Source organism: Mustela lutreola, chromosome 6, assembly GCF_030435805.1.
Source record: "Mustela lutreola isolate mMusLut2 chromosome 6, mMusLut2.pri, whole genome shotgun sequence".
Classification (NCBI taxonomy): Eukaryota; Metazoa; Chordata; class Mammalia; order Carnivora; family Mustelidae; genus Mustela; species Mustela lutreola.
In genome coordinates this window covers 71,070,185-71,092,542 of record NC_081295.1, presented here as the reverse complement: position 1 = coordinate 71,092,542, position 22,358 = coordinate 71,070,185, and the positions used below count along the sequence as shown (strand labels likewise).

General features: G+C 39.0%; 1 protein-coding gene across 8 annotated transcripts in view; it reads left to right on the top strand.

The window, feature by feature from the left end:
* The window catches only part of L3MBTL3 (L3MBTL histone methyl-lysine binding protein 3), a 111,286-nt gene that overhangs the window by 12,179 nt on the left and 76,749 nt on the right, over window positions 1-22,358 (top strand). For 7 of the 8 annotated variants that reach the window (XM_059177575.1, XM_059177577.1, XM_059177578.1 and 4 more), the window contains exons 3-7: window positions 10,564-10,680; window positions 17,365-17,476; window positions 17,841-17,915; window positions 19,335-19,494; window positions 20,601-20,733. In XM_059177575.1, the coding sequence (XP_059033558.1) occupies window positions 10,579-10,680; window positions 17,365-17,476; window positions 17,841-17,915; window positions 19,335-19,494; window positions 20,601-20,733 (582 nt within the window). In that variant the 5' untranslated portion in view covers window positions 10,564-10,578. The remainder of the gene's footprint in view (window positions 1-10,563; window positions 10,681-17,364; window positions 17,477-17,840; window positions 17,916-19,334; window positions 19,495-20,600; window positions 20,734-22,358) is intronic. The other variant, XM_059177582.1, reaches the window with a different exon arrangement.

Below are 22,358 nucleotides of genomic sequence, written 5' to 3'. Positions count from 1 at the left end.
GCAGGCCATCAGAGAGTAAGTCAGAAAATGGTAGACAGGCCTGAGGAGTCAGAGGCTGTATCTTTCTCAGGATCGCTTTCTCCAGCCTGGACTTCAAGGACTACACGTCCAGAAGGCGTTCTCCGGTCTAAGACACTAAGAGTCTTACCCCTCGGATGCAGGTTGGGAACTAGATCCAAAGGTAGCATTTGTAGCTGGATCTAACCTAAAGAAGAGTCCGTTTTATTCCTGTAAAATGCTCTCTACTTTCATGTTATTTCCTGAATTTATTTTCCATAGCTCAGCATTTTCCCAAAGGCCAGGGGCAGGGGGTAGAGGACTCCATGGAATTCGATGCCCTGTGATAATAGAGTCACAAGGCGAGGGGACCGTGGGAAGCTTTGGCTTGGCCAGTACTTCCCAGATGCCACAGTGCTGCTGACGTGCGCTGTACGTGTCCTGAAGACCCCCGGGATATTCACATCTCTCTCAACAAAACAACTGCATCACAGGCCCTGAATAAATGGTCTCCTAAAGGCTGTGTTTTGAGGAATAGGCTGGGAGATGTTGCCCTGGCCTTTTATCTAGTTTTGTTGCTATGCCTCTGCCTGGCCTGTAATGTGTGGTCAGCATGGTAGCAGAGAGAGCCTGGCCTTCAGGCCCAGCTCCCTCCCTTTATGGCAAAGCCTTCTCTGTCACTGGAAGTATTGGCTTTTGAAGAAGGGTGATAGTCGAGGGAAACAAAAGCAAAAATAAACTGTTGGGACCCCATGAAATAAAAAGCTTTTACACAGAAACGGAAACCATTAATGAAACAGAAAGGCATCCTACTGAATGGAAGGAGGTGTTTGCAAGTGATATATCCAATAAGGGGTTAATATCCAAAGTATATAAATAACTTACACAATGCAATACACACACACCAATCCAATGTAAAGATGGGCAGAAGACTTCAATAGACATTTTTCCAAAGCAGACCTGCACATGGCCAATGGACAAATGAAAGATGCTTGACATCACCCACCATACTGGAAATGCAAATCAAAACCACAATGACCACAATGAGATAAGAGCTCATACCAGTCAGAATGGCTACTGTGAAAAAGACAAGAAATCCCGAGTGTTGGGTGAGCATGTAGAATAAAGGGAACTCTCACACACTGTTGGTGGGAATGCGATTGGTGCCTCCACCATGGAAAACAGTATGGGAGTTCCTCAAAAATTTAAAAAAGAGAAATACTGTTACCGTATGATCCTGTAATTCTACTACCAGTTAATTATCCAAAGAAAATGAAAAATACTAATTTGAAAAGATATATGCATCCCTGTGTATTGTGGCATTACTTATAATAGCCAAGCTATGGAAATAATCCAAGTGTCTAGCCATAGATGAATGGATAAAGAAGATGTGATACACACACACACACACACACACACACACAGGAGTATTACTCAGGCATAAGAAAGGATGAGATCTTGCCTTCAGCAGCAAGTGGATGGACCTAGAGGGAATTATGCTACGTGAAACAATCAGACAGAGAAAGACAGAAACCACATGATTTTGCTTATATGTGGAATCTGAAAAAACCAAATGGACAAATAAAAAGACAGACTTTCAGGTATAGGGAACAAACTGCTAGTTGCCAAAGAGGAGGGGAGAGGGGGGATGGGCAGAATAGGTGAAGAGCATGAAGAGGTATAAAAAGAGCTAGTAGTCTTTTCTGGAGCTATGTAAACACGAGATATTATGAACAATAAAATATCTGCTTTTATGGAGTGATCTTGAGTCTTGTGATATTTAGATTTTGAACAGGTGCCTTACCGTAAGAGATACTACAGAAATACAATTAAATAAGAGAAAAGGCACTGATATCTTTAAGGTCACTCAAGAGCTCGAATAATTGTTAAATCAGATAATTATAATAAAAAGCTAACATTTTATTGACTGCTTACTACGTCATAGGCACGAGGCTAAGGTATTAACCGATTTATCTCATGGAATCTTCACCATTGTCCACAGAAGAAAGGGTCCCTTCTCCACCCTTGCTAGGTGGGGGAATTGAGACTTCCAAGGTTAACCGGTCTGAGGTTACTGGGTGGGCAGTTGTCAGATTTTGCAAAGTGAAATGGAGAGGAGGAAAGGAAGGCAGTGGTTGAGGGAAGGGTGAGGGACAGAAGAGGGAACTGGTGCTCTCACCGCAAGTTTTGAGGATGATCCATGAATTATTTTGTTTGGTCTGTGATGATGCTTTTAGGGTTTGCATTCCTGACTCTTTGCAAAAGACAGCTTGTCCTTTTAGCCCGAACTGATTAAAACCAGGTGCTGGTATCTCAGTTCTTTCATCTGAATGACAGAATTTTAACCCGATTCTGCTTTTGAGGTGATGTTTCTCCCCATTTTATAACCACTCCCAACTCACAGCCGTATCCTCTCTGTACCTTAGTTTTGAAGAACACACGGGTTAACTATAAAGCTATAAAATGTAACTCTAAAAAAAGCAACTGTAAGATTATTTGAACTCTTTAACTGCTCTTAGTGAACATTAACTAGCCATTCATTTGAGAAAGAATGACCCAGCTACAGTTAGCTCCCTTTCTTAATAATCTTTATTTCTCACTCTATCTGTAGATCCAAACTTTTCGTTTCTAGGTAGTGGCCACTCTTTCCCTTGATTTTGAGCATCCTGGATTGGGTGACTTATCTCTTGAGGGACTCTCGTCTTCGTCTCAGTGCTAGAAAGGTTCTTCACCTTGACTGTGCCATAGGAGCTTGGTACTGGGGGGGGTCCGTGCCCCTCGCTTGGAGCCGCCGCTTGTTTGATCCACCAGTGGCAGATGTGAATGAAGGGACTGTGTGAAGGGGGATTATGAAGGACACACAGACTGCTAATCTCCAGTCAAAATAAGATAACGGCAGATTCTTGACATTTGTGAAGGATATATCCCAAGGCAATCACCAGTTCAACTTGAGAAAAAAATCATTGTAATATACAATTCCTTCCTTCAGATTACTAAAGTATAACTGAAAAATGTAAATCATCTCTCTAGACCTTAACTACTTATCTTGCTTGATGAGCAATTTTTGTACTGTCTGGAGCACTTATTGAAACAAATTCACACATCTTTTCTACTTACTTCCTTTTGGAGCATTTGGTAGTTTTGTTCACACAATGTGTCTGAGTCATCATTGCATTTGACATTTCAGTCTTTAATTTATCTGAAACTTCTATTTTGTGGCTAGGCCTAGCGCTTTCATAAACATTTCCATATTCCCCTCATTCTGTCATCAACACTAGAATCAACTAGCAGTTAATGTTGTTTGTTTCATTTCTTAATAAGAAATGATGTTTTATCTCTTTCTTTACAGCGGCCATAGACTAAGACTCAGTACTCTGCGTAAGAGCATCCCTGGACCGTGACTGGTCCAAGTGACTTGCCCTTGCATGTCTCTGAAAGATAACAAAGTGCTGAATGTCACGGGAACTTCAGATTCCTCTCAGGAACGATAGAAGCCATAAATAATCCGTGAATGCCAGTGATCTACTATGCATTTTTGATACCCGAGTTGGGGGAGAAGTGAACCTTACCTTCCTCTTCTCATCCATCTGTGGAGCTGATGCATTTGCATATATTGCTAAATACCTACTATTTAAATGACCCAAGAGTTTTGGGGAAGTTGACTTCCCTTAATGACTTCTCTGCTATTGCTTCCGTTGTTGGCAGCAATCACAAACTGAATATTTTCACGGGAAGACCTGCCATTCGTTACATGATCTATTCTGAATTGACATGAGAAGGGGTTTAGAAACATTTTTTACATTATATTTTTTCCTCTTAAAAAATGTGAACAGTCAGCAGGTATAAAGGAATGTCTAGAGAGCAGATTCCCTCCCATGGCTGTCTTGCAGCAAACTGTTGCCTCCTCCTGAGGGCGGCCAGTGTTGTTACCAGTTTCTGATGAATGCTTGCAGAGAGGATGTCTGCCTATATAATAAGCCTATGTATATCCTTTGTTTTATAGAAGCAGTAGGACACAGTTTTTATACTTGGCATAAAATTAGAGTATTAGTCCTGTGTTGGAGCTCTTTCTGTATCACAACGTAAAGAGCTCATTGTTTTTTATAATGGCATTAAATGCCATATGGATGTCCTGCAGTGGTCCTTAATTGATGGACTTTTGGATTGTTTCCAATTTTTTGACCTTATGACTAGACCTGTAGTCAGTGAATAACACTTTACATTTTTCCTTCTTTTGTATGTGTAAGTATCTATAGAATATATTTCTAGGAGTAGGACTGCTGAGTTGGAGGGTCTGTTCTTGGAAATTGATCTCCTGAGAGGTTGTTTTCATTTATAATGCCACCATCAATGCATGAGAGGGCCTGCTTCCCCATATCCTCATAACATAGAATTTTCAAGTGTAAGATATTAACTAATCTCCTCATTGCCTGCTGTTTCTTGAAAACTAGTGGTGTATGGTAGGTTGAGGCTTCCAGGGATTTATTCACGTGAGAGACTGAGCACATTCATCCATTAGATACAATGTCCCAAGGGAAAGATAAGTTGCAAAGCTTTGGTTTAGAGGCAAGGAATGGTGCAGGAGAGAGATACAGAAGGTAGTTCTGAGGACAGTGTTGCATGTCGTTTAATCTGTCCTCCAGCCCTTTTGTTGGAGGCTTAGGGCAACAAGATTGTCATAAAAATTAGTAAAATCTAAAGTGAACTGTTGCACCAAAGAGGGACTTGGGGAGTCTAACACGTTTAAATTGGTGTCAATAGTAATGGCCTCTGCCTTCAGTAAAGTCATCGGTTCCTAACAGTGGGCATTGGTAGAAGCACCTTGGACATCAGAATGCTTGATTTTAGCCATTTCTAGTCATGATAGGGAAGTTAGTAGGAATCAAAAGATCAAAAGCTGCAGTGGTGTATTTGCTGTATATGTGAACCCCACAGTGGTCTTTTTTGACATCCGCAGTGGCTGGGAGACTCTTAGGATTTAGAAGAGGTTTAGAGGAAAATCGTGGATCTTGACTGATAGTGCAGAGGACCCATCATGGTGCACTTTGGAGATGCTTCTTTAGGAAATCTCAGCATCATTAAGAAGAGATTAGGGATGAGATTTTCTGCAGAATGAGAAATGCTGTTTGTGACTTGCCTTGTGAGGAACTCTACTACCTACTTGCTTTTTATGGTCCGTGGAATAAAGGTTACACATGGAGTTGTGGAATAGCACCAGGTGATAGTTAAAGAAAACATAAAACAAAGCATTTTAAGTTCTTAAAACAAACAAGCTGCTTCATTCTTAGGATCCCAACTGATTGAAATGAAAGGACTTTGTATGTATGCAAGTATGCCTTCTGGAGAAAGAAAACAAGGGAGGAAGACTTAGGGTGTCATGAAGAAGGAGCTTCTGTTAAAATAATATTGGTTGATGGCTGTTCTGTCTGATGACGAGATGATAGACAATGTCCTAGCCATTCAGCGAGTAGCTACTTGGCTTCAAAATCAGATAAGGGGAAAGAACACATGGTAAATATTTTTATGCTATCATATTTTATACACAGTGTTCACAAACCTTAAAGTGAAACAATGAATAGAAATTTTTGTAATTTTTATGTGCTTATAGGTAGAGTACAGTGTGAAACATTACTGATGTTTTGTGGAACAAAAGCAGATTCTAAGTATTTCCAAAAATGTGTCATGAGCATTTACTTCAGGTTTTGTACAGTGCTAACTTTTAGATTTCTCCTACTTTCTATTCCTTCTCCTAGTCACAGGATTTTTGTTGTTGTGAATTTTATGCATTTATGATTTTTAAGTGGAAAAAGACCGAAATTCTATTTCTGTTGTATATATGTCTTAATGACACTTGGTTATTAATAAGCATGTATTTGATATTGATTAAAAGGATACACATTGCACTGATATACATAAATCAAGAACTTTAGCCCTAGTAAATTTGTTTCTGGATTTGTCATGTCTAAAGGAGTAACTTAGGGAAAAGTAGGTTTAGCCAGATTCTTAGAGGCATAAGACTCTGAGACAAAGACAAGACAGTGGTTGAGAAAAAAAGGCCATGGTTGGAATTAGACCTGGTTTCAGATATTGGCCATGCCACCAGATATGGTTTTGGGTAAATTCCTGAGCTCTACAACTCACTTTCTTCAGTGTAGACCGGAGGAATTTTAGAATCGATCTTTTTGTGAGCAAGAAATAAATGAAATAATATATGTAAATTGCTGCTTTGACTCCATTTCTGGAAGAGGTTGAGATTGAAATAATAAATTTTAAAGTATATATAGTATGTCTGACTGGTGTAATTGTAGTACCTGGTGATAACTGTAGTTAGAGAAAGAGCAGGAAAACAGTCCTTTTCTATGGATCACTCAGGTGTTACGAGGTTTATCCACCAGGGGGAAAAATTCTGTAATTCTACTGTCTATCAAGACAAAGTTGCCACTCCTCTAACACTTCACAGGGAAGTGGATTTTGTTGCTGATCCCTGTTTAGTGAGGTAGGAGTCACCGAGTGCTTAAGTACAGGTCTTAATTCACTTAACGTCTTCTCTGTTTCTTAGATTAATCTTCTTCAGGCCTTCACATCTTAGTTCCTGTTTTAAGGGTGAAGTCTAATGATAGTGAAATCTAGTACTTCTTCAAATTCAGACTGTATAAATTTTGAAATGATCAGAAGTAGATAATATGTAACACTTGAAATTGGCTCATTTAAAGGGGACAAAGGAAGAAAGAATATGGAGGGATCCAATAAACTTCAGCAAAAGCTAACTATAATTCAAAGAAACACAGGTTTTTTCTTTTGACTAAAAATAAATGTGTATTATGTATCTAAAGAGATTGCATTTAAAATATATTTCTTTTATAGAATAGAATTTAAATAGAATATAAAAAAGAATTTTTCAAGCACTTCTAAATGAAAGATGTATAATAAACTGCTGTGGGCCCTTAAGATTTCTTGAGAATTACTAGCACGTTGCCTGTTTATTTCACCACTTCACCCTCTTGACTAATTTGTAGCAAATTCCTATCTTAATCGTTCCATCTGTCAGTTTCAGTTGACAAGGATGAAGTCCCCTTTTGAAAGTATATGCCATCATCATCCCTCCCGAAAAATAAACATTTTTGTACATCATCAGATAGCTAGGTGGTATTCATGTTTTCCTTCCTGTCTAATTTTTGCCATCTTCTTTTAAGAAATGGTTTAAATCAGGGTCCAAACAAGATCTGTGAATGATGGTATTGTGATTTATTAATATGTTTCTTAAATCTCTTAATCTAAGTTTCAGATTTCCTCTTCCATATATTTTTTTACTCCTGGCCTTGTGCATGTGTATGTGTCTGTGTGGCAGAAAGCCAAGTTTTTAATCCTATACAGCAGTGGCTCTCCAATCTCTCTGACACTCTTGAGAATGATTAAAAACTCCAAAGAGCTATTGTTTGTATGGGTTATATCTACTAATATTTCCTGTATTCAGAATTAAAATACATAATTTAAACTATTTACTTAAAAATAACAATAGCAAACCCATTATGTTAATATATGTCTGCACAGTTTTAATGAAACCTAATCATAGTTTCCATCATGGAAAATGAGAGAAGTGGCACTCTGTTACATTTTGAAAGTCTCTTTAATGTCTGGCTTAATAAAGAGATAGCCGGATCTTCATATCGGCTCCTGCATTCAGTCTGTCACAATATGTTGTTTTTGTTGAAGCGTATGAAGAAAATCTGCTTCACACAGATGTGGGGTTGGAAAGGGAAAGGAGTACTTTAAGTTTTTTCGTTTAACAGTGGACATTCTTCTGTGATACTACACCAAAAGTTGACAAGTGATAGTTTCTTACAGGTAGGTTGCAGTAGTAGGCAATTCGAAACCCCAACAATGAACTTTTCACACTGTGTTACATTAAAATCCATTGGTCTGTCTTGCACTTGAATGGATCCTTTCCATGCATAATTTTGTGACATCAAGCACGGTTATTGGGAAAATACTGTTTCACTGAATTATGCAAATCTCCCAGATGTTGACATATGTCAAATATAAAATATTTTAAAAATCTGTTCATGAATATCACCACCCATCTCCTTATAAAAGTATTTAGCTCTTAGGAAGCTTGTCAAGCCCATGGTGGAGAGTACATGTTTTCCAAAATCATGGTCTTCCCTGGAATGCTCAAATTGTATCTTCAGCAACAAATGCTATCAGTGTTTCCCATGAGGTTGACGGGCTCACTTCATTTATTTTTGACAAAATATTTGCCAGATATCCAAACCCAAATGAACATAGTTTGTTAAATAAATGGCCTTCCATGGAAAAGCAGCTTGTTCAGCTTGCATCTCAAACAGTTCACAGGTGCTTTTCCTTGGCGCTTTGACACACCCAAGGGCTTGATGTGTGCTTCCCATTTTATCCCACAGAATGTTAAAAAGATGTGTTTTTAAATATCAAGATTTAATGAAAGTTGTCATTTTACTTCATCAAGGATGATCTCTAGTGAAACCGGTGTTTGTTTCCTATAAGTACACAGTGGTAAAGGAGGCAATGACTACTCCTACCACTTTGCATCCCAACTGTCTATGCAGATATCATATGCTGACATTGTGAAGAAACCAAATAATGTGTTAGTATTTTTATGAAAGTACTTTTGATTTCTTGGGCCTTTAGAAAGTGTCTCAGCCTCCCAGGGTCTGTGGACTATACTTGGGAGAATTGTTGCCCCAAGAGATTCTGACAGTTTGAAGTTTACTTCCTATGTATTTTCATGGTGTGATTTAACATGTCTCTTTGTCTCTGGTATTTCCTGTAAATAGACTTGATCTGATTAGGTTTGATTTTGTTTTTTTTCTTGGCAAGATGTCTTGATAGATGGTGTTGGGTTTGTATTCTTAGCGGTCATCGCTGGCCATTGCCAAAGCCATTCATTTTTCAATGGTAATGAAAATGGTAAATGTTTCAGTTCTGTTATTCCTTCTTTATTAGCAGAACTCTTTCTAAACTGAAACTTCCTCTCACCAATGATTTGGTTACCCTGAGATACAGTTTGCATGGGTCTCATGCAATGTAGGCAGGATAAATCCTTGTTTCTTTTTCCAGATGATGAGTTGGTTCCCTTGTAGTCTCAAAAGGTGATCAAGGAGGTGTTCTTGGTTGGTTGATTGATTTCTTTTTTTTTAATTAATTAATTTATTTATTTGAGAGAGAGCATGAGAGGGGAGAAGGTCAGAGGGAGCAGACTCTCCATGGAGCAGGGAGCCTGATGCGAGACTAGATCCCAGGACTCTGGGATCATGGCCTGAGCTGAAGGCAGTGGCTTAACCAACTGAGCCACCCAGGTGCCCAGTTGGTTGATTTTCAATATCAGTATGAACTCATGGATTTAAACTCATTTGATGTGTTTCAGTTCATTGTAGGAATCTTATCCTTAGTTTGTCCAGCAGGAGCCTCTTCAAGTTGGCTTCCGAGTTCTTTTGATATGACCTCGTTGTCTTTGATAGCTTCCTTGCTTTTTGTTGACCAGTTCCAGACTTGTCTTGCATATTTGCCACTTAGCAGAAATCAGCCCCTTCACTGGGAAGACCTGAGAGAAATGGTATTTAGACACCACAGTCTAAGCACTTGGCTGTTCCATACTCTTGGTTGGTGGTGGTTTCTAGATTTTGTCAGACAAAGCTAGAAAATATACATATTTTTAAAATATTAAAGTGTGTTATGAATATATACTGATAATTCCATTCAAATTTAGGACTTAACCATCTTTCATTGCATATCAATGACACCAACATAATTACTTACATTTTTAATCTCATACCACATACACAGCAGTCCTGGAATAACAATATCAATGTGACCACTAACAATATGATTATAGAAAACTTTTATAAATTTTAAAAAATGCAAATTAAAAGCATTATCACAGTTAGCTAGCTGACTTGGTTATCTTAACAAAGCCCTATTATTAGTGTTTGCTCTGTATTTAAAGATTGCTTCCCTATTTTCCAGAACATCAAATTGGCAGACATCTCAACTGAATTAAATTAATCAATTTACTGAAAGAATCGGTTACACTGCGAATTCATTGAATTGATACAGCAAACTTAATTGACTGGTGTAGATGACCGTCTTAATGGATTGGAATTTTCTTGTTTTTTATCTAAATGGCTTCATTTTATTTATTAACATTTAATATTGGTTCTATCCTTTATACCCACTCTCTTTTCAATATCTTAAAGCAACAACAACAAAAAAACTAGTTAGTGGGCAAGAAATTCTATTTATATGTATCATGATTTTTTATTTTAGGTGAATATGCTGTGAAACAGAATTCCTTTTTAAGAATAGAAAAATTGACACTTTTTAATTTATAAATTTTAGTAATATTTTTTCTTCTATAATTTACCAGAGATTGCACTAGGAAAAAAGTGATATTTTTGAAGCATGTTTTTCTAGCTCTATGGGTATGGGATTTGTGATCAAGAAAATTATGTTTGGAAACCAAGGCAATGACCACTAAAATAAAAACTGATTTGTATGTAGAATATTTATGACATGCCTTTTTCCCCCTTCCAGTTTCAAAAATAAATCATGACTGAATCTGCCTCTAGCGCAAGTGGTCAAGAGTTTGATGTATTCAGTGTTATGGACTGGAAAGATGGAGTAGGCACATTACCAGGAAGTGACTTAAAGGTAAGCTGGCTTTATTAGATACGGCTATCTGTGTGTGCATCTGTGTGTATGTATTAAAATAAACTTGACTACACATGTGAAACAAGAATTAAAAGCATTAAGCAAAATGCTCTATGTTCCATGTGATGCTGAGATGTCTACAGTAAATCTTCCAAGACGAAATGCTGACGACTTGGGAGAAGTCGTCTCAGTTGTGGTGGTAGATGGGATTGTTTTCGCAATACGTGCTTATTGCTTATTTTGCAGAAGTTGGATTGTAGCTTCCAGAGGTTCATCCCAGGTTTGACTTCATCATGATGGACAATAAATATGGAAATGGTAGGCTTTGAGGACCTAGCTTCCTGTGTTTTGTAGTCATGAACTTTGTAACTTTAAATGAATAACCACATTCCCTGTGCCCTAGTTTTCTCTTTTTAAAACTGGATAATGTTAAAATATTTAATAGACAGGGCTATTCTCCTCCCTTAAATTATTTATACTGTAAATATGGATTTTTATTTATATAATCACTTGTTCAAAAGCTTGTCCGTGCTGTAAACCAAGTTGCTTTTTATATAGATGGGAACTGTCTTCAGAGAGTGACGCTTCAGCCTGTTCCTTTCCTGTGTGCTCACCTTGCCCTTTGCCTCAAGTCTCCCTAAACCCATAGCAGGACCACCTCTGCTGCCCTGCGAAACATAGTTATGCAAGCTCATCAGGGAGGCTAGTCACTCCCAGCTCTCATTTTTAATGGGTTTTTGCTCTAGTCCTATCTCTGGGACCTTGAACCTGTCTGTGGCCTTTTAGACTTTGTGTTTGTACGTGGTCACTCAGGTGTTTGAACTTCTGAGCACCCTAACTGGCTGTCGCTTGGCTTTCCTCTGTAGTGCTCGGTGTTCTGGTCTATCTTGAATAGACTTTCCTGCCCCCTCATAGTGGCTTCCTGGAATCCAGTACCTTTTAGTTTCTACTTGACAAGTATCTCAGCCAAGTCCACTCTAATTCATCATCAGTGGTGAGATTTGAATAGTCTGTCATTGGAAAAGTACTTAGATTTTAGTTGGGTTAGGTTGAATTAACTGCAGTGTGCCAACATATCTGAGTTTAGCTTAACAAAATAACTGCAGTGAGGTTCAGTGAAGTCTGGAAAGGAGATACGGTTTTAGTTTTAGTTCTGTATGGCCTTGAACAAGTCAGTTAGTCTCTTTGGGCTGGTTTCCTTTTTGGTGAAATAAGGAATTAAATGAATACTAAGGATTTTATCTGCTTTAACATTCTCCAAATGTTCATCTGGATTAGATATGATGGGAATCGAGTGCTGAAATTTGTGAGAAGGAAAAACTGTTCCAGACGCTCATAATGTCAGCCTCATAGTAGCTACATGAGCTTTGTCAAGTTATTTAAATTTCCTACGTTTCAAAATCTTTATCCAAAAAATGAGGAAATAGGATCTATGTCACAAGGTGGTTATAAGGATTGAAAAAAGTAACATGGAAAACATTTAACAAATTGTATCTTTCCTTCTTTCCTGGCTTTGTGATATATTATGTAAGCTGCCTTTTTTTTTTATCGCTTTATTCTTATATTTTCCTTGTACATTTTTGTTGCATTATTTTGGTGTCAGTAGATGATGAAATTTATACCTTTTGTTCAGTTAGATTTTGAACTTTCTATCCCTGAGAAGTTTCCCTCCCTCAGAAATTTAAATTGCCTGAAGGTTTTCTGAGCAGTGGATTTTAGGAATTAGCCTATTACTTTTATTAAGGTAATCAGGTAATTAAGCCACTTAGTGGGTATTATAATCTGGTTTATTTTATTTGACTTTTAGGCTCATCTAATTACCTGGGTAATTGCCATGTATCCAACTCACTATATATACTGTAGACAGTTTGAAACCCCACTTCTAAAAAAAATAATAATAATAAATTGTTTTTCTACTTTATAACCATTTTTACTTGAAGAGATTAAAGGACAAGCCAGTTGATTATGTTACTTAGGGTTTCTTAATCACTTGTTCCTGATATTAATATCTGAGTCGCTTAAGAGACCTGATTGAGAAATTGATTTTTCACAAAAATAAGACGTATTAGAAAGAACTTTGAATAAAGCATGAGATTTACTCTCTGACACCGTGCCTTGTCTATCTTACATTACTGAAGCTTCTGTTTTTTTCATGGGTATAGCCATGTGGGTTTCCTCATAAACAAGGCTCTCCTAAGACAGCCTGCTCAAATTAATGTAGTCCATACAGTCAGCCAATACACAGAAGTCAGTTTCTTATCATGGGAAGAGGTTTTTATATGTTTCAGTTTATTGCCATTTCGAAAGAATGTTTCTCTGTAAAATGTTGCTGGCCAATCAAGTTATGTCACTCTTCTGCTTAAAATCCTTTAGCAGTTTCCTGTCTTTCATGGCAAAGTTTATCTCAGAAGTTTTTGGTGATCTGGCCCCTTCTTTCTTCCAGCTGCTTCTCATTTCACTCTTCTGTGCCATCTTGTTTCCCTTCCAGGCCAACTAGCTAGTTGAAGGCTTCAAACCTTGGTCTATATACTGTTTCCTGTTGCTGGGTCCCCTTGCCCCTCTTCGTCCTGAATTAACCAACCTTTATATAAAACAGTGCAGAGACTTTTCATTTGCGTGCAGGAGTGGAAAGAATAGAGAACCTACTCTCTGATGAGCACTTTGTCTGCATCTTTTTATTTAATCCCTTTGAGGTATTTCCTGGCACTGTTGTCAGTTTACAGATGGGAAAACGGAGGCCCAGAATGGTTAAAGCATTTGCCCAAGGTCAAGATTTTGGCAGAACTGCGTCTAAAGCTGGACTTTTCTGATACTGAAATTGATTCTCTTAACACTGCTATGCTACAGTCTAAAGGGAGGAGATGTTTTCATAACAAAAGAGATACAGGGAAAATGTTAGAGCAATTTAGAGGTGGTATTATTTTAGCTAGAAGGATCGAGAAGGCTTTGGGAAGTAGTGGTCACGTGGGCTTCAGGTGTCTGAAAATAGGTAGGCATTTACGTGAAGACTGCTGTGTGCAGGGATGCAGGCGAGAAAGAGAAGGGCATTCAGAGGAAGGACCAGCCTAAGAAAGTATTAGTGTTACAGGAGAAAGGCCGAGTGTCTACAGACCCTCTTGGAAATACTGTAGTCATCCATAAGACATTTTTGCTTAAACAAGCTTTAGAAACTGTGCCATTGCCTAATTTTTCTGTAAAATGGCAGATTAGTATTTGTAGATGAATTTCTCAAGGCCAGCTGTAAGAACAGGCAGAGCAGTAAGTGGTAGGGGGGAGGTGCATGGTAGGGCTCCTTGTCCCTAAGCAGTTTCTCTCTCTGAACTTCTAATTGGTGTCTGAAATTTATCCACAGAGAATTATTCCTCTGGGTCATGAGGATTTAGCCATTTGGAATCCTTTAGTAGAATGCAGATACACTCCTGAGAGCGATAGCATCTTATCTAGTAAGAATAGTTGCCACTTAACTGAGAGCAAGACCCTGCAGCAGCCATGCAGAAACCCAACTGGAAAATTCACTGCACTCCTCGTGTGCAGTTTTGCCTTGTTGTGATTAATGTACAAAAACATGTAGTTACCAGAATCTTTGCTCTTAAAGCAGATTGGTAAGTAGAATTCACATGTCAGCATGGAAAGTAATAAAACAAAAATAGTAACTTCAGCAGCATCTTTTAATGATCTGCTATTAAAGACGGGCAAAAATCAGCAAAGGATCCTTTGCCTCTACAAGCAAAAAGAAAGAAGAGAATTGAATCAGTTAAAGGTAGTTCAAGCCAAGTCAAACAAACAAACCTTTATATATTTCAGGCATAATTGTTTTCTGACTGACCTAGATGTATCCACCAACAGAACAAATTACAATGTCAGCTGAGGTGTTTGATGTGCTTAATAAATTTCTTTTGTAAAGTTTATGATTTTGATGTTCTTGATTATGGAATGGAGCCACATGATAAATTTTAATGCTGCTTTTTAGATGTCTGGATGAAAAGAACTAATAACTTTGAAAAAAGAAGTAAGAGGGATTAGTTCAAGTTTCCATGGCTCTAAAACCATTCATAAAAGCATTACCCACTTCAGAACCTGGTGGTTTATTGGGGTAAAGGAATGTTGGGGAATGTGTCAGTCTTTCTGGAATTCCATGTGTGGAACTCCAGCAATGTCGGGAGCACCTACCAGCATCTGTTATCCAGCATTTTCTACAACAGTAACATTGTGAAAGACAGTGCATCCAAACTGAGAAGCCAGAAAAAAAAAAATTAACCCCTCTGGGTTTTTTTTTTTTTTTTTTGCGTATGATAGGGTACTTTGAAAACGCTTAGAGGTTAATTTTTGACATAAAGTAAATTTGGTTAGGGTAGATGTTCTTTACTTTTTCAGGGTTATAGAATACCTTTGAGGATATGATGAAACTTATGAACCTGATTCCCAGAACTATGACATAATTGTGCATGTATTTTCATGCAAAAGGCCAGCTATGGATCCCTGGCTTCCAGGAGTTCATTGTGTCCCTCAGTGTCGTGGCATCTTTCCTCTATACTTCGGCTATAGGTCATCTACTGGCAATAAGTATTAGAAGGAAAAGATAACTGGGACTAATTGTTGTATTGTGGAACTATTACTTTTTAACTTCGAGAGTAGTTGAGCCTAAAGCTCAACTCCGGGTGTCATAACTCTGCACTTCAAAGATTCAACTCAGTGATGTTCTCTTTCTAGCATTGGAGAGGCAGCCTTGCAGCTTAGCAGCAGGCTGGAAGCTTCTACCGCAGGAGACTGTGTAATGCCAATGGTGCCATTTCTCACATTCTGTAGTTTTCAAACAGGTATAAATTAACATCAACCTATAATAAAAGTAAAACTACTTACCTGAACTGAATGACAAAGTTCATGCCTCTGGTTTTGTTAAACATTCATGCAGAATTGATTTTCTGTCTCATTCTTTCATATCATTAATTAGTAATCATTATGGCTTGTTTTTTCTACTCTTGCCCAGTAGATGGTACTGTCAGCTTTATTTTGAAATAGTCCCTTTCCAGAGTAGATCATTTAAAAATTTTTTGTTTTCCAAAAAGTAAAGTTATTTTTAGCTCTTTTCCTCTGTTACCTTTTTGCCACTTTCTACACTGACATTTTTAGGTGAGCACACCAGGTATAGTAAACACCTGTTAGCTGGGAACTTGTATCTGAAATAACAGTTTCACTTCCCTTAACAATTTCAGCTTTGTCAGTCTAAAAACCTTTTAATCATGGTAGAGTACATGCATAAAATTTTTTAAGGCGCTGTGTTTTCCTGGTGGAAGGAATAGTAATTTTTGCCTCAGCCTTTTCTGACTTGTAGTTTGAATGATTAAATGAATTGTTCTGTTGGCATGTTGACTAAATAGATGTTTTAGATTGGGGAATGGCGGTCTTAAGTTTCACTACTACATATTGGCATGCTCACAGATATTTCTGTGAAACATCTAAAAACTTTAAGCTAAAAGTTTATGATTTGAATGGTCAGCTTTCCAGTTTTTCATCAGCTGTCAAAATTAGTGGATCCAGGCGCCTGGGTGGCTCAGTTGGTTGAGCGACTGCCTTCAGCTCAGTTCATGATCCCTGACTTCCGGGATCAAGTCCCGCATCAGGCTCCCAGCTCCTTGGCGAGTCTGCTTCTCCCTCTGGCCTTCTCCTCTCTCGTGCTCTCTCTCACTCCTTCTCTCTCAAATAAATAAATAAAATCTTTAAAAAAAATTTTTTTTAAATAAATTTTAAAAAATTAGTGGATCCTTGAGGTCATTTTATTTTATGGAAAAGCAGAGGACTATGGAAAATTTGAACTTCATGAATAGGAGAGAAAACCTAGTTGTTTCAAAGAGGATAGTGGTGGTGTCGCTGCACAGAGATGGTGGTTAAGCCTTCAACCCGTGCACAGTACAACTTGGCTATTGCAGAAACATACTTGGTTTGAAGCTTGCCATGAGATGAGAGGAAATTTGCAATATTTGAAGTCAAAATGTCCATGAAATCAAAATGCCTGTAATTTTGATAGCATTGATCTGTAGCTAGTAGATCTGTTTGCATCTCATAAACTTTACCGGTTGTTTTAGAGGACTCCAGGTAAATAGGATGGAGAATTCCAAAAAGCAGTGAAAGAAAGAAGTATAGAACTGGGGCTCACGTGGCTCACACTTATCTTCTTCATCTACATCTTAGAAATATAAGGAGTTGTGAGTGTAGGTCATTATTTCTGGAAGAAAGATTTCTTTCTCTTGGCCTGGGTGAATTGGGTGAGACAAGTTGATTCCTGGGAAAACAGTAATTCTTCTTTTACTAATTTTGATTACTAAGTAAGTAGTGATACGAAATAAGAAGAGAGGGAAAAAAATAAAAGCCCTATCAAGAACTGGTGTTTGAAATGCTAGAGCACGTGGAGAGAGCATTCAGTTCTACCAGCACAGTGCAGGGGTGGTTAGTAATTTTACCGGAAGAAGTACCTTGCTGCTTTGTTCTGTTTTTCCGTCCCCGAGTTCTTAGATTAGTAAAACACAAAGGACTTAATATTAGCAGAGGGCTCACCTAGATATATTTGCTGAAATGAACTTTTAAAGCATAATCAGTTTGCTTCAAGACTATATGTGTCAGCCACGGAACGATTACCATTTTGAGTGCTTTTGTAAATATTGCCTCTTTCTACCATGTTGTCCCTAGTTTCGGGTGAACGAGTTTGGAGCCCTGGAAGTTATCACAGATGAGAGTGAGATGGAAAACGTGAAAAAAGCAACAGCTACCACAACTTGGATGGTACCAACTGCTCAAGAAGGTACGAATGGGTCATCTGCAGGGCCCTTTCTGTTGAGAGTTTTAAAATAAGAATATCTAGGTTTTATAAAATAGGCTGGAACTTTGAAAATCCTGGATGATTTTCATGGCACATGTTCTTAGGTAAATTTCTATAACAAAACTCATACAGAACCAACTTTTATATTTTAAAATAACTATAAACTGTCTTCTTTCCTAATGCCAGATCTGTTAATTGGCAAGGTTAATTGGCAATTATCAAGTAAATCCAGTGTTGTAATAGCCTACCCAGGTGATTTAGCCAAAAGCCTGCCACCTTTTTCTCATCTATCCGATGGTTGTAACTAACACCTATATGCTGATGACTCCTAAATCTGTATCTCCAGCCCCGACCTCTCCCCCGAGCACCAGGCCCGTATTTCCACCTGCCTACTGGACATCTCCACCTGGATGTCCCACAGGTACCTCAAACTCCACATGTCTGAAATGCGATTCATTTTCTATTTCCTTCTCCCCTTCCCCCAGACCTACTCTTTCCTCTGTAACCCGTATTTCAGTTGGTGGTGGCACCATCCACCCAGTGGACAAGCAAGAAATCTAGGAGTCATCCTGAATTTGTTCTCCCCCAGTCCCACGGCCTGTTCCTCAATCCTCTTGGTTTTTATTTCCTAAATACATCTCAGATCTGGCTTTTTCTATTAATGACCACTGCCCCTGCCTCAGTGTAGGCCCTTCTCAGCTCTCACCTGAACTGTCGCAGACTCCACCTAGAGAACCACTCTGCTGCTAATTTCACCTGATTGGTCCCACACCGTGAAGTCAGGGGAACTTTTGTAGATCGCTTATCTGATTTCTTCACTTCGCTGATTTCTTATTGTCTCTGTAGCGGACCATACAGAGATCTGGGTGGCACCACCCACCTGCTTGCTGTGCCTCTTTGCTCTCTGTTCTGTTCTGTCTGTACACAGTGTCCTGGTAGTGCCAGCAGCACTGAATTCCCTGTCATTCTCCCAACACGTCATGTGGTATCGTCCTCCTTGCCTCTGCGCATGCTCTTTCTTCTGGCTGGGATGCCATTTCTCTCTTTGTCCAGTTGGTAAATGCCTCTTGGCTTTCAAAATCGAGTTGAGGCTTTATTCCAGACAATCCTTCCCTGACCTCACCCCAGGCCAACTGAATCACTTCTTCCTCTGTACTACTTCTGGAACTTGTTCATGCTTTAAGTGCATGTTATCACATTTTATTATAAATATTGGTTTTCTTGCCTGTCTTCTCTTCTAGACTGTGAGCTATCTTGGGCAAGGTCTGTACTATCATTATCAGTGTCTAGTGTAAATTGGTGCCTAATACATGTTTGCTGAATGAATGATTAGCCTAACAAATTCAGGCAGAGTTCCTAAATGATTTGGGTCATTATGATTTAGGAGCTCTTTTACATGAAAAGTCACATAGATGGTGATTTAACCAATTTAGTAGCATAAAACCACTCATCAAAAGGTATAGAACATAGATAAGCCTTTTTAAATTATGTCAGATACATCCATAAAATAGGATTCTGTAGATTGACAGTTTCATCCTCTGAATTTAGTAATGAAAATTTCTTTATCTTATTTTGAACTCTGCAGAAAACGCCTTAGATAAACTTTTATCTTTTCTGCAAAATATTTTTTCATTGTGTAAGTGATTTGAATTATTCCTCCTAAGCCTGTTCTCTTTTCTCTCCCAAGCACTTGGTCATTCATTCATTCAACAAACATTATTCTTGTATTGTGTGGCTAACAAAATTATTAAAAGAAAAAGTTTAAATGTATTTTGGAATATTTTCTGTCATGGTTCTAATTGGTTTTTTGGTTTTTTGCTTTCTCCTTTTCATCTTCTAGTCTTTTCAGAGAAGACTGGGATGCCTTTCAGGTTGAAGGATCCAGTGAAAGTAGAAGGGCTTCAATTCTGTGAGAACTGTTGTCAGTATGGCAATGTAGATGAGTGTCTTTCTGGAGGAAACTATTGCAGCCAGAATTGTGCCCGGCATATCAAAGACAAGTAGGTTTTTGCCCTGTTCCATCTATACAATGGGTTTTAGAGTCCAAGGTCATGGTACTTGGGAATACAGAGGCTGTCTGACATTGGTCACCCACTCATGCCCTTTATTCTCCCAGAGACTTTGCCTTTAGAGACATGTGGATGCTGACCCCCTTACTTCCATCGTGTCTGATCTGGGCTGTCCTGCTTAAGTCATATCTGCATGTACAACCTCTGCCTCTTTAGCCTTTCAATTATATCACAGGCCCCTGCTAAGCGTATTTGAATTTCTCTGGGCTGCATACATTTTGATGATACCGATGTTTATGGAAAAGCAGTTTTGTTTGTATTTGAGGGGTTCTTAGGTAACTCCGCTAACACTCCACCGGCGAAACAAAGCCACCACAAACAGGGGACCAGCTGAATGAAGATGGCCTTAGACAGTTGTGTAACAAGTTTCCCAACTGGAGATCTTGGGGCAGACTGATGATGAGAAAACAGGGGTGTCCGCTGTGGCTGACGGTGCTATGTGTCCTGGCCATTTGGGGACTGTCTGATAAAGTTCAACTAATCACCAGGGTGTTTTTTCGTATAACTGTGTACCACAAAGAAGTGTCTTGACCCTTATATATTTTTGTGGTATTTCCCATGTATTTTCACCAGCGTAGTGGGAATTGTCTGTTTTTGTTGGCCAACTTTTATTTTACAAAGTTATACTTGGCCTTTTTTCAGTTGCACTTGTCCTTCTTAATAATTACTAGATCTTTGCATTAAAATTGCCCTGAAGATTAAAACATCTCTAAATAATTGTTTCTTTTATTAGTGTGGATGGCAGATGTGAAAGACAAATAATTTTAAACTTGTTAGAGCCTGTTTCACAGACGGCGCTGATCCCCTTTTGAAATTAATATATAAGCTAATTTCCATTTTCTGCCTTGGGCTGTTATGTATGCCAGTGGTTTCAGGTGTTACTTAGCTGTGATGTTCTGATGCCTACATACTTCTCCTGGTGGTTAATATTTTTCCTTTGGAGGATGATTTTTTTTTTTTAATTGCATGATAACCAACATGGAGATGTTTGATAGGTATTGTTTCCTGTCACTATTTTGGGTTTATAAACACAACAGAGATCAGAAGGAAGAAAGGGACATAGGAGAAGACAATGAGGAAGAAGATCCTAAGTGTAGTCGGAAGAAGAAACCGAAATTATCTCTGAAGGCCGACTCCAAGGAGGATGGAGAAGAGAGAGATGACGAGATGGTTAGTATCTCCCATGCACCTACCGGGGGCACGGGGTGCTTCCTAGAAGAATAGCACCTGGTCAGAGGCGCTGACTTCCAGTGGTGGTTCCATGACTTTCTGTGTTTCCATCCGCGAGTTACCTCCCTACCCTCTTCTGGGTGTCACTGTCCACCTTTCAAAATGAGAATAATAAATAATGGTACTCCTCTCTTAAGCTGAAGAAGTAGGGTGTGCTGAAATTTATTACCGGAGAGCAAGGCCGCAGCAAAATCTTTAATTTTGCAAATGAATCTTCAGTCCCTCTCAATAGCAAAAATGTCAGTCCCGTTTTGGTAAATTACAGACAGATCCCATAAAACTATGCAAGTAGGTAGAAAATGGCAGATAAATGTCAGGTATATTTAGGGGAAACTAATTCAGAATGTGCTAATTAAGGCATAAATATCCTATCCCTAAAGTATATATAATGGTCCTATGTGAAAAGAGAACTTGGAAAGTCTTGAAATTGAAGACTTCCCCTTCACATCGGTGTTGACCCACCATTGTTTGCTCGTCTCTCTCCTAGGAGCTGGGAACACAGGGATGTGTGGCAGTGGGAGAACAGGAGCTCTCTTCTCAAGGACACCACATTCTTTTCAGGGGATAGCTAATAAACAGGAGACACAGCAGCCTGTGATAAATGCTATGTGAGAACAAAGTAGGGCATGAGGATTGGCTCACTCCTTTAAGCTGGGCTATCAGGGAGGCCTCCCAGAGAAGCTGGCAAGAACAGTGTGATCTCCGTAACAAGAGGGAGCCCCAGCTTTGCCAAAAGACTGAGGCGCCCCCCCTGGCAGTGGAATGGCCGGGAAGAGCCCCTAAAGCAAGAACCTGTGTGACATGTTTTGTTTGAGAAAATAAAGAAAGTTTAGTTGAGCCTTAAAGATCAAGGGAGAGTAGAGTAAGATGAAGCTGAAGAGGTTCAGGCCATTTGTAAGGCTTCCTGAGAAACCAGACTTAGGGGGTTTCATTCTGTTTTGTGTGTGATGGGAAGCCATGAGCAAGTTGAAGGCAAAGGAATATGATGACATGATTTATGTTTTAAAGCAATGGCTCTAGTGTTGGCATGTGAAAGTGAGAATGAAATCAGGGAAACACTCAGTTTATTGCAGTAGACTCATTAAGAGGGCTAGGGAAGATAGAAGTCACTGGATTTAGGGTAGATGTTGGAGGCTGTCTTACCAAGGTGGTGAGGGAGAAAGAAGGATCAGGAATAACTCAGGTTTTGGCTTAAATAATTGGCTGGATAATGACGTCTTTTATTGAGGATGGGAAGGCAAGACTGGAGTACAGAATCTAGAGTCCACTGGCTTCGTGGGTTTGAGACGTTCATTGGGTATCCGAGTAGAGATTCCAGGTGGGCAGTCAGATACAGGGGTCTGGAGTCAGGGAAGAGGGTTGGGGCTACAGACTGGGGATATTGGGTAGACAGATGATATTTAAAACCCAGGAAGAGGGATTCAATAGAGAAGAGAAAGGAAGTGGTTTGGAGGAGACACCAGCAAAGGGACCGAGAAAGACGGGCCAGTGGGGTGTGAGGGAAATCCACACACAGTGGTCAAGGAGCTATAAGAAGAAAGTGCTCCAAGAAGGCAGGAACGGTA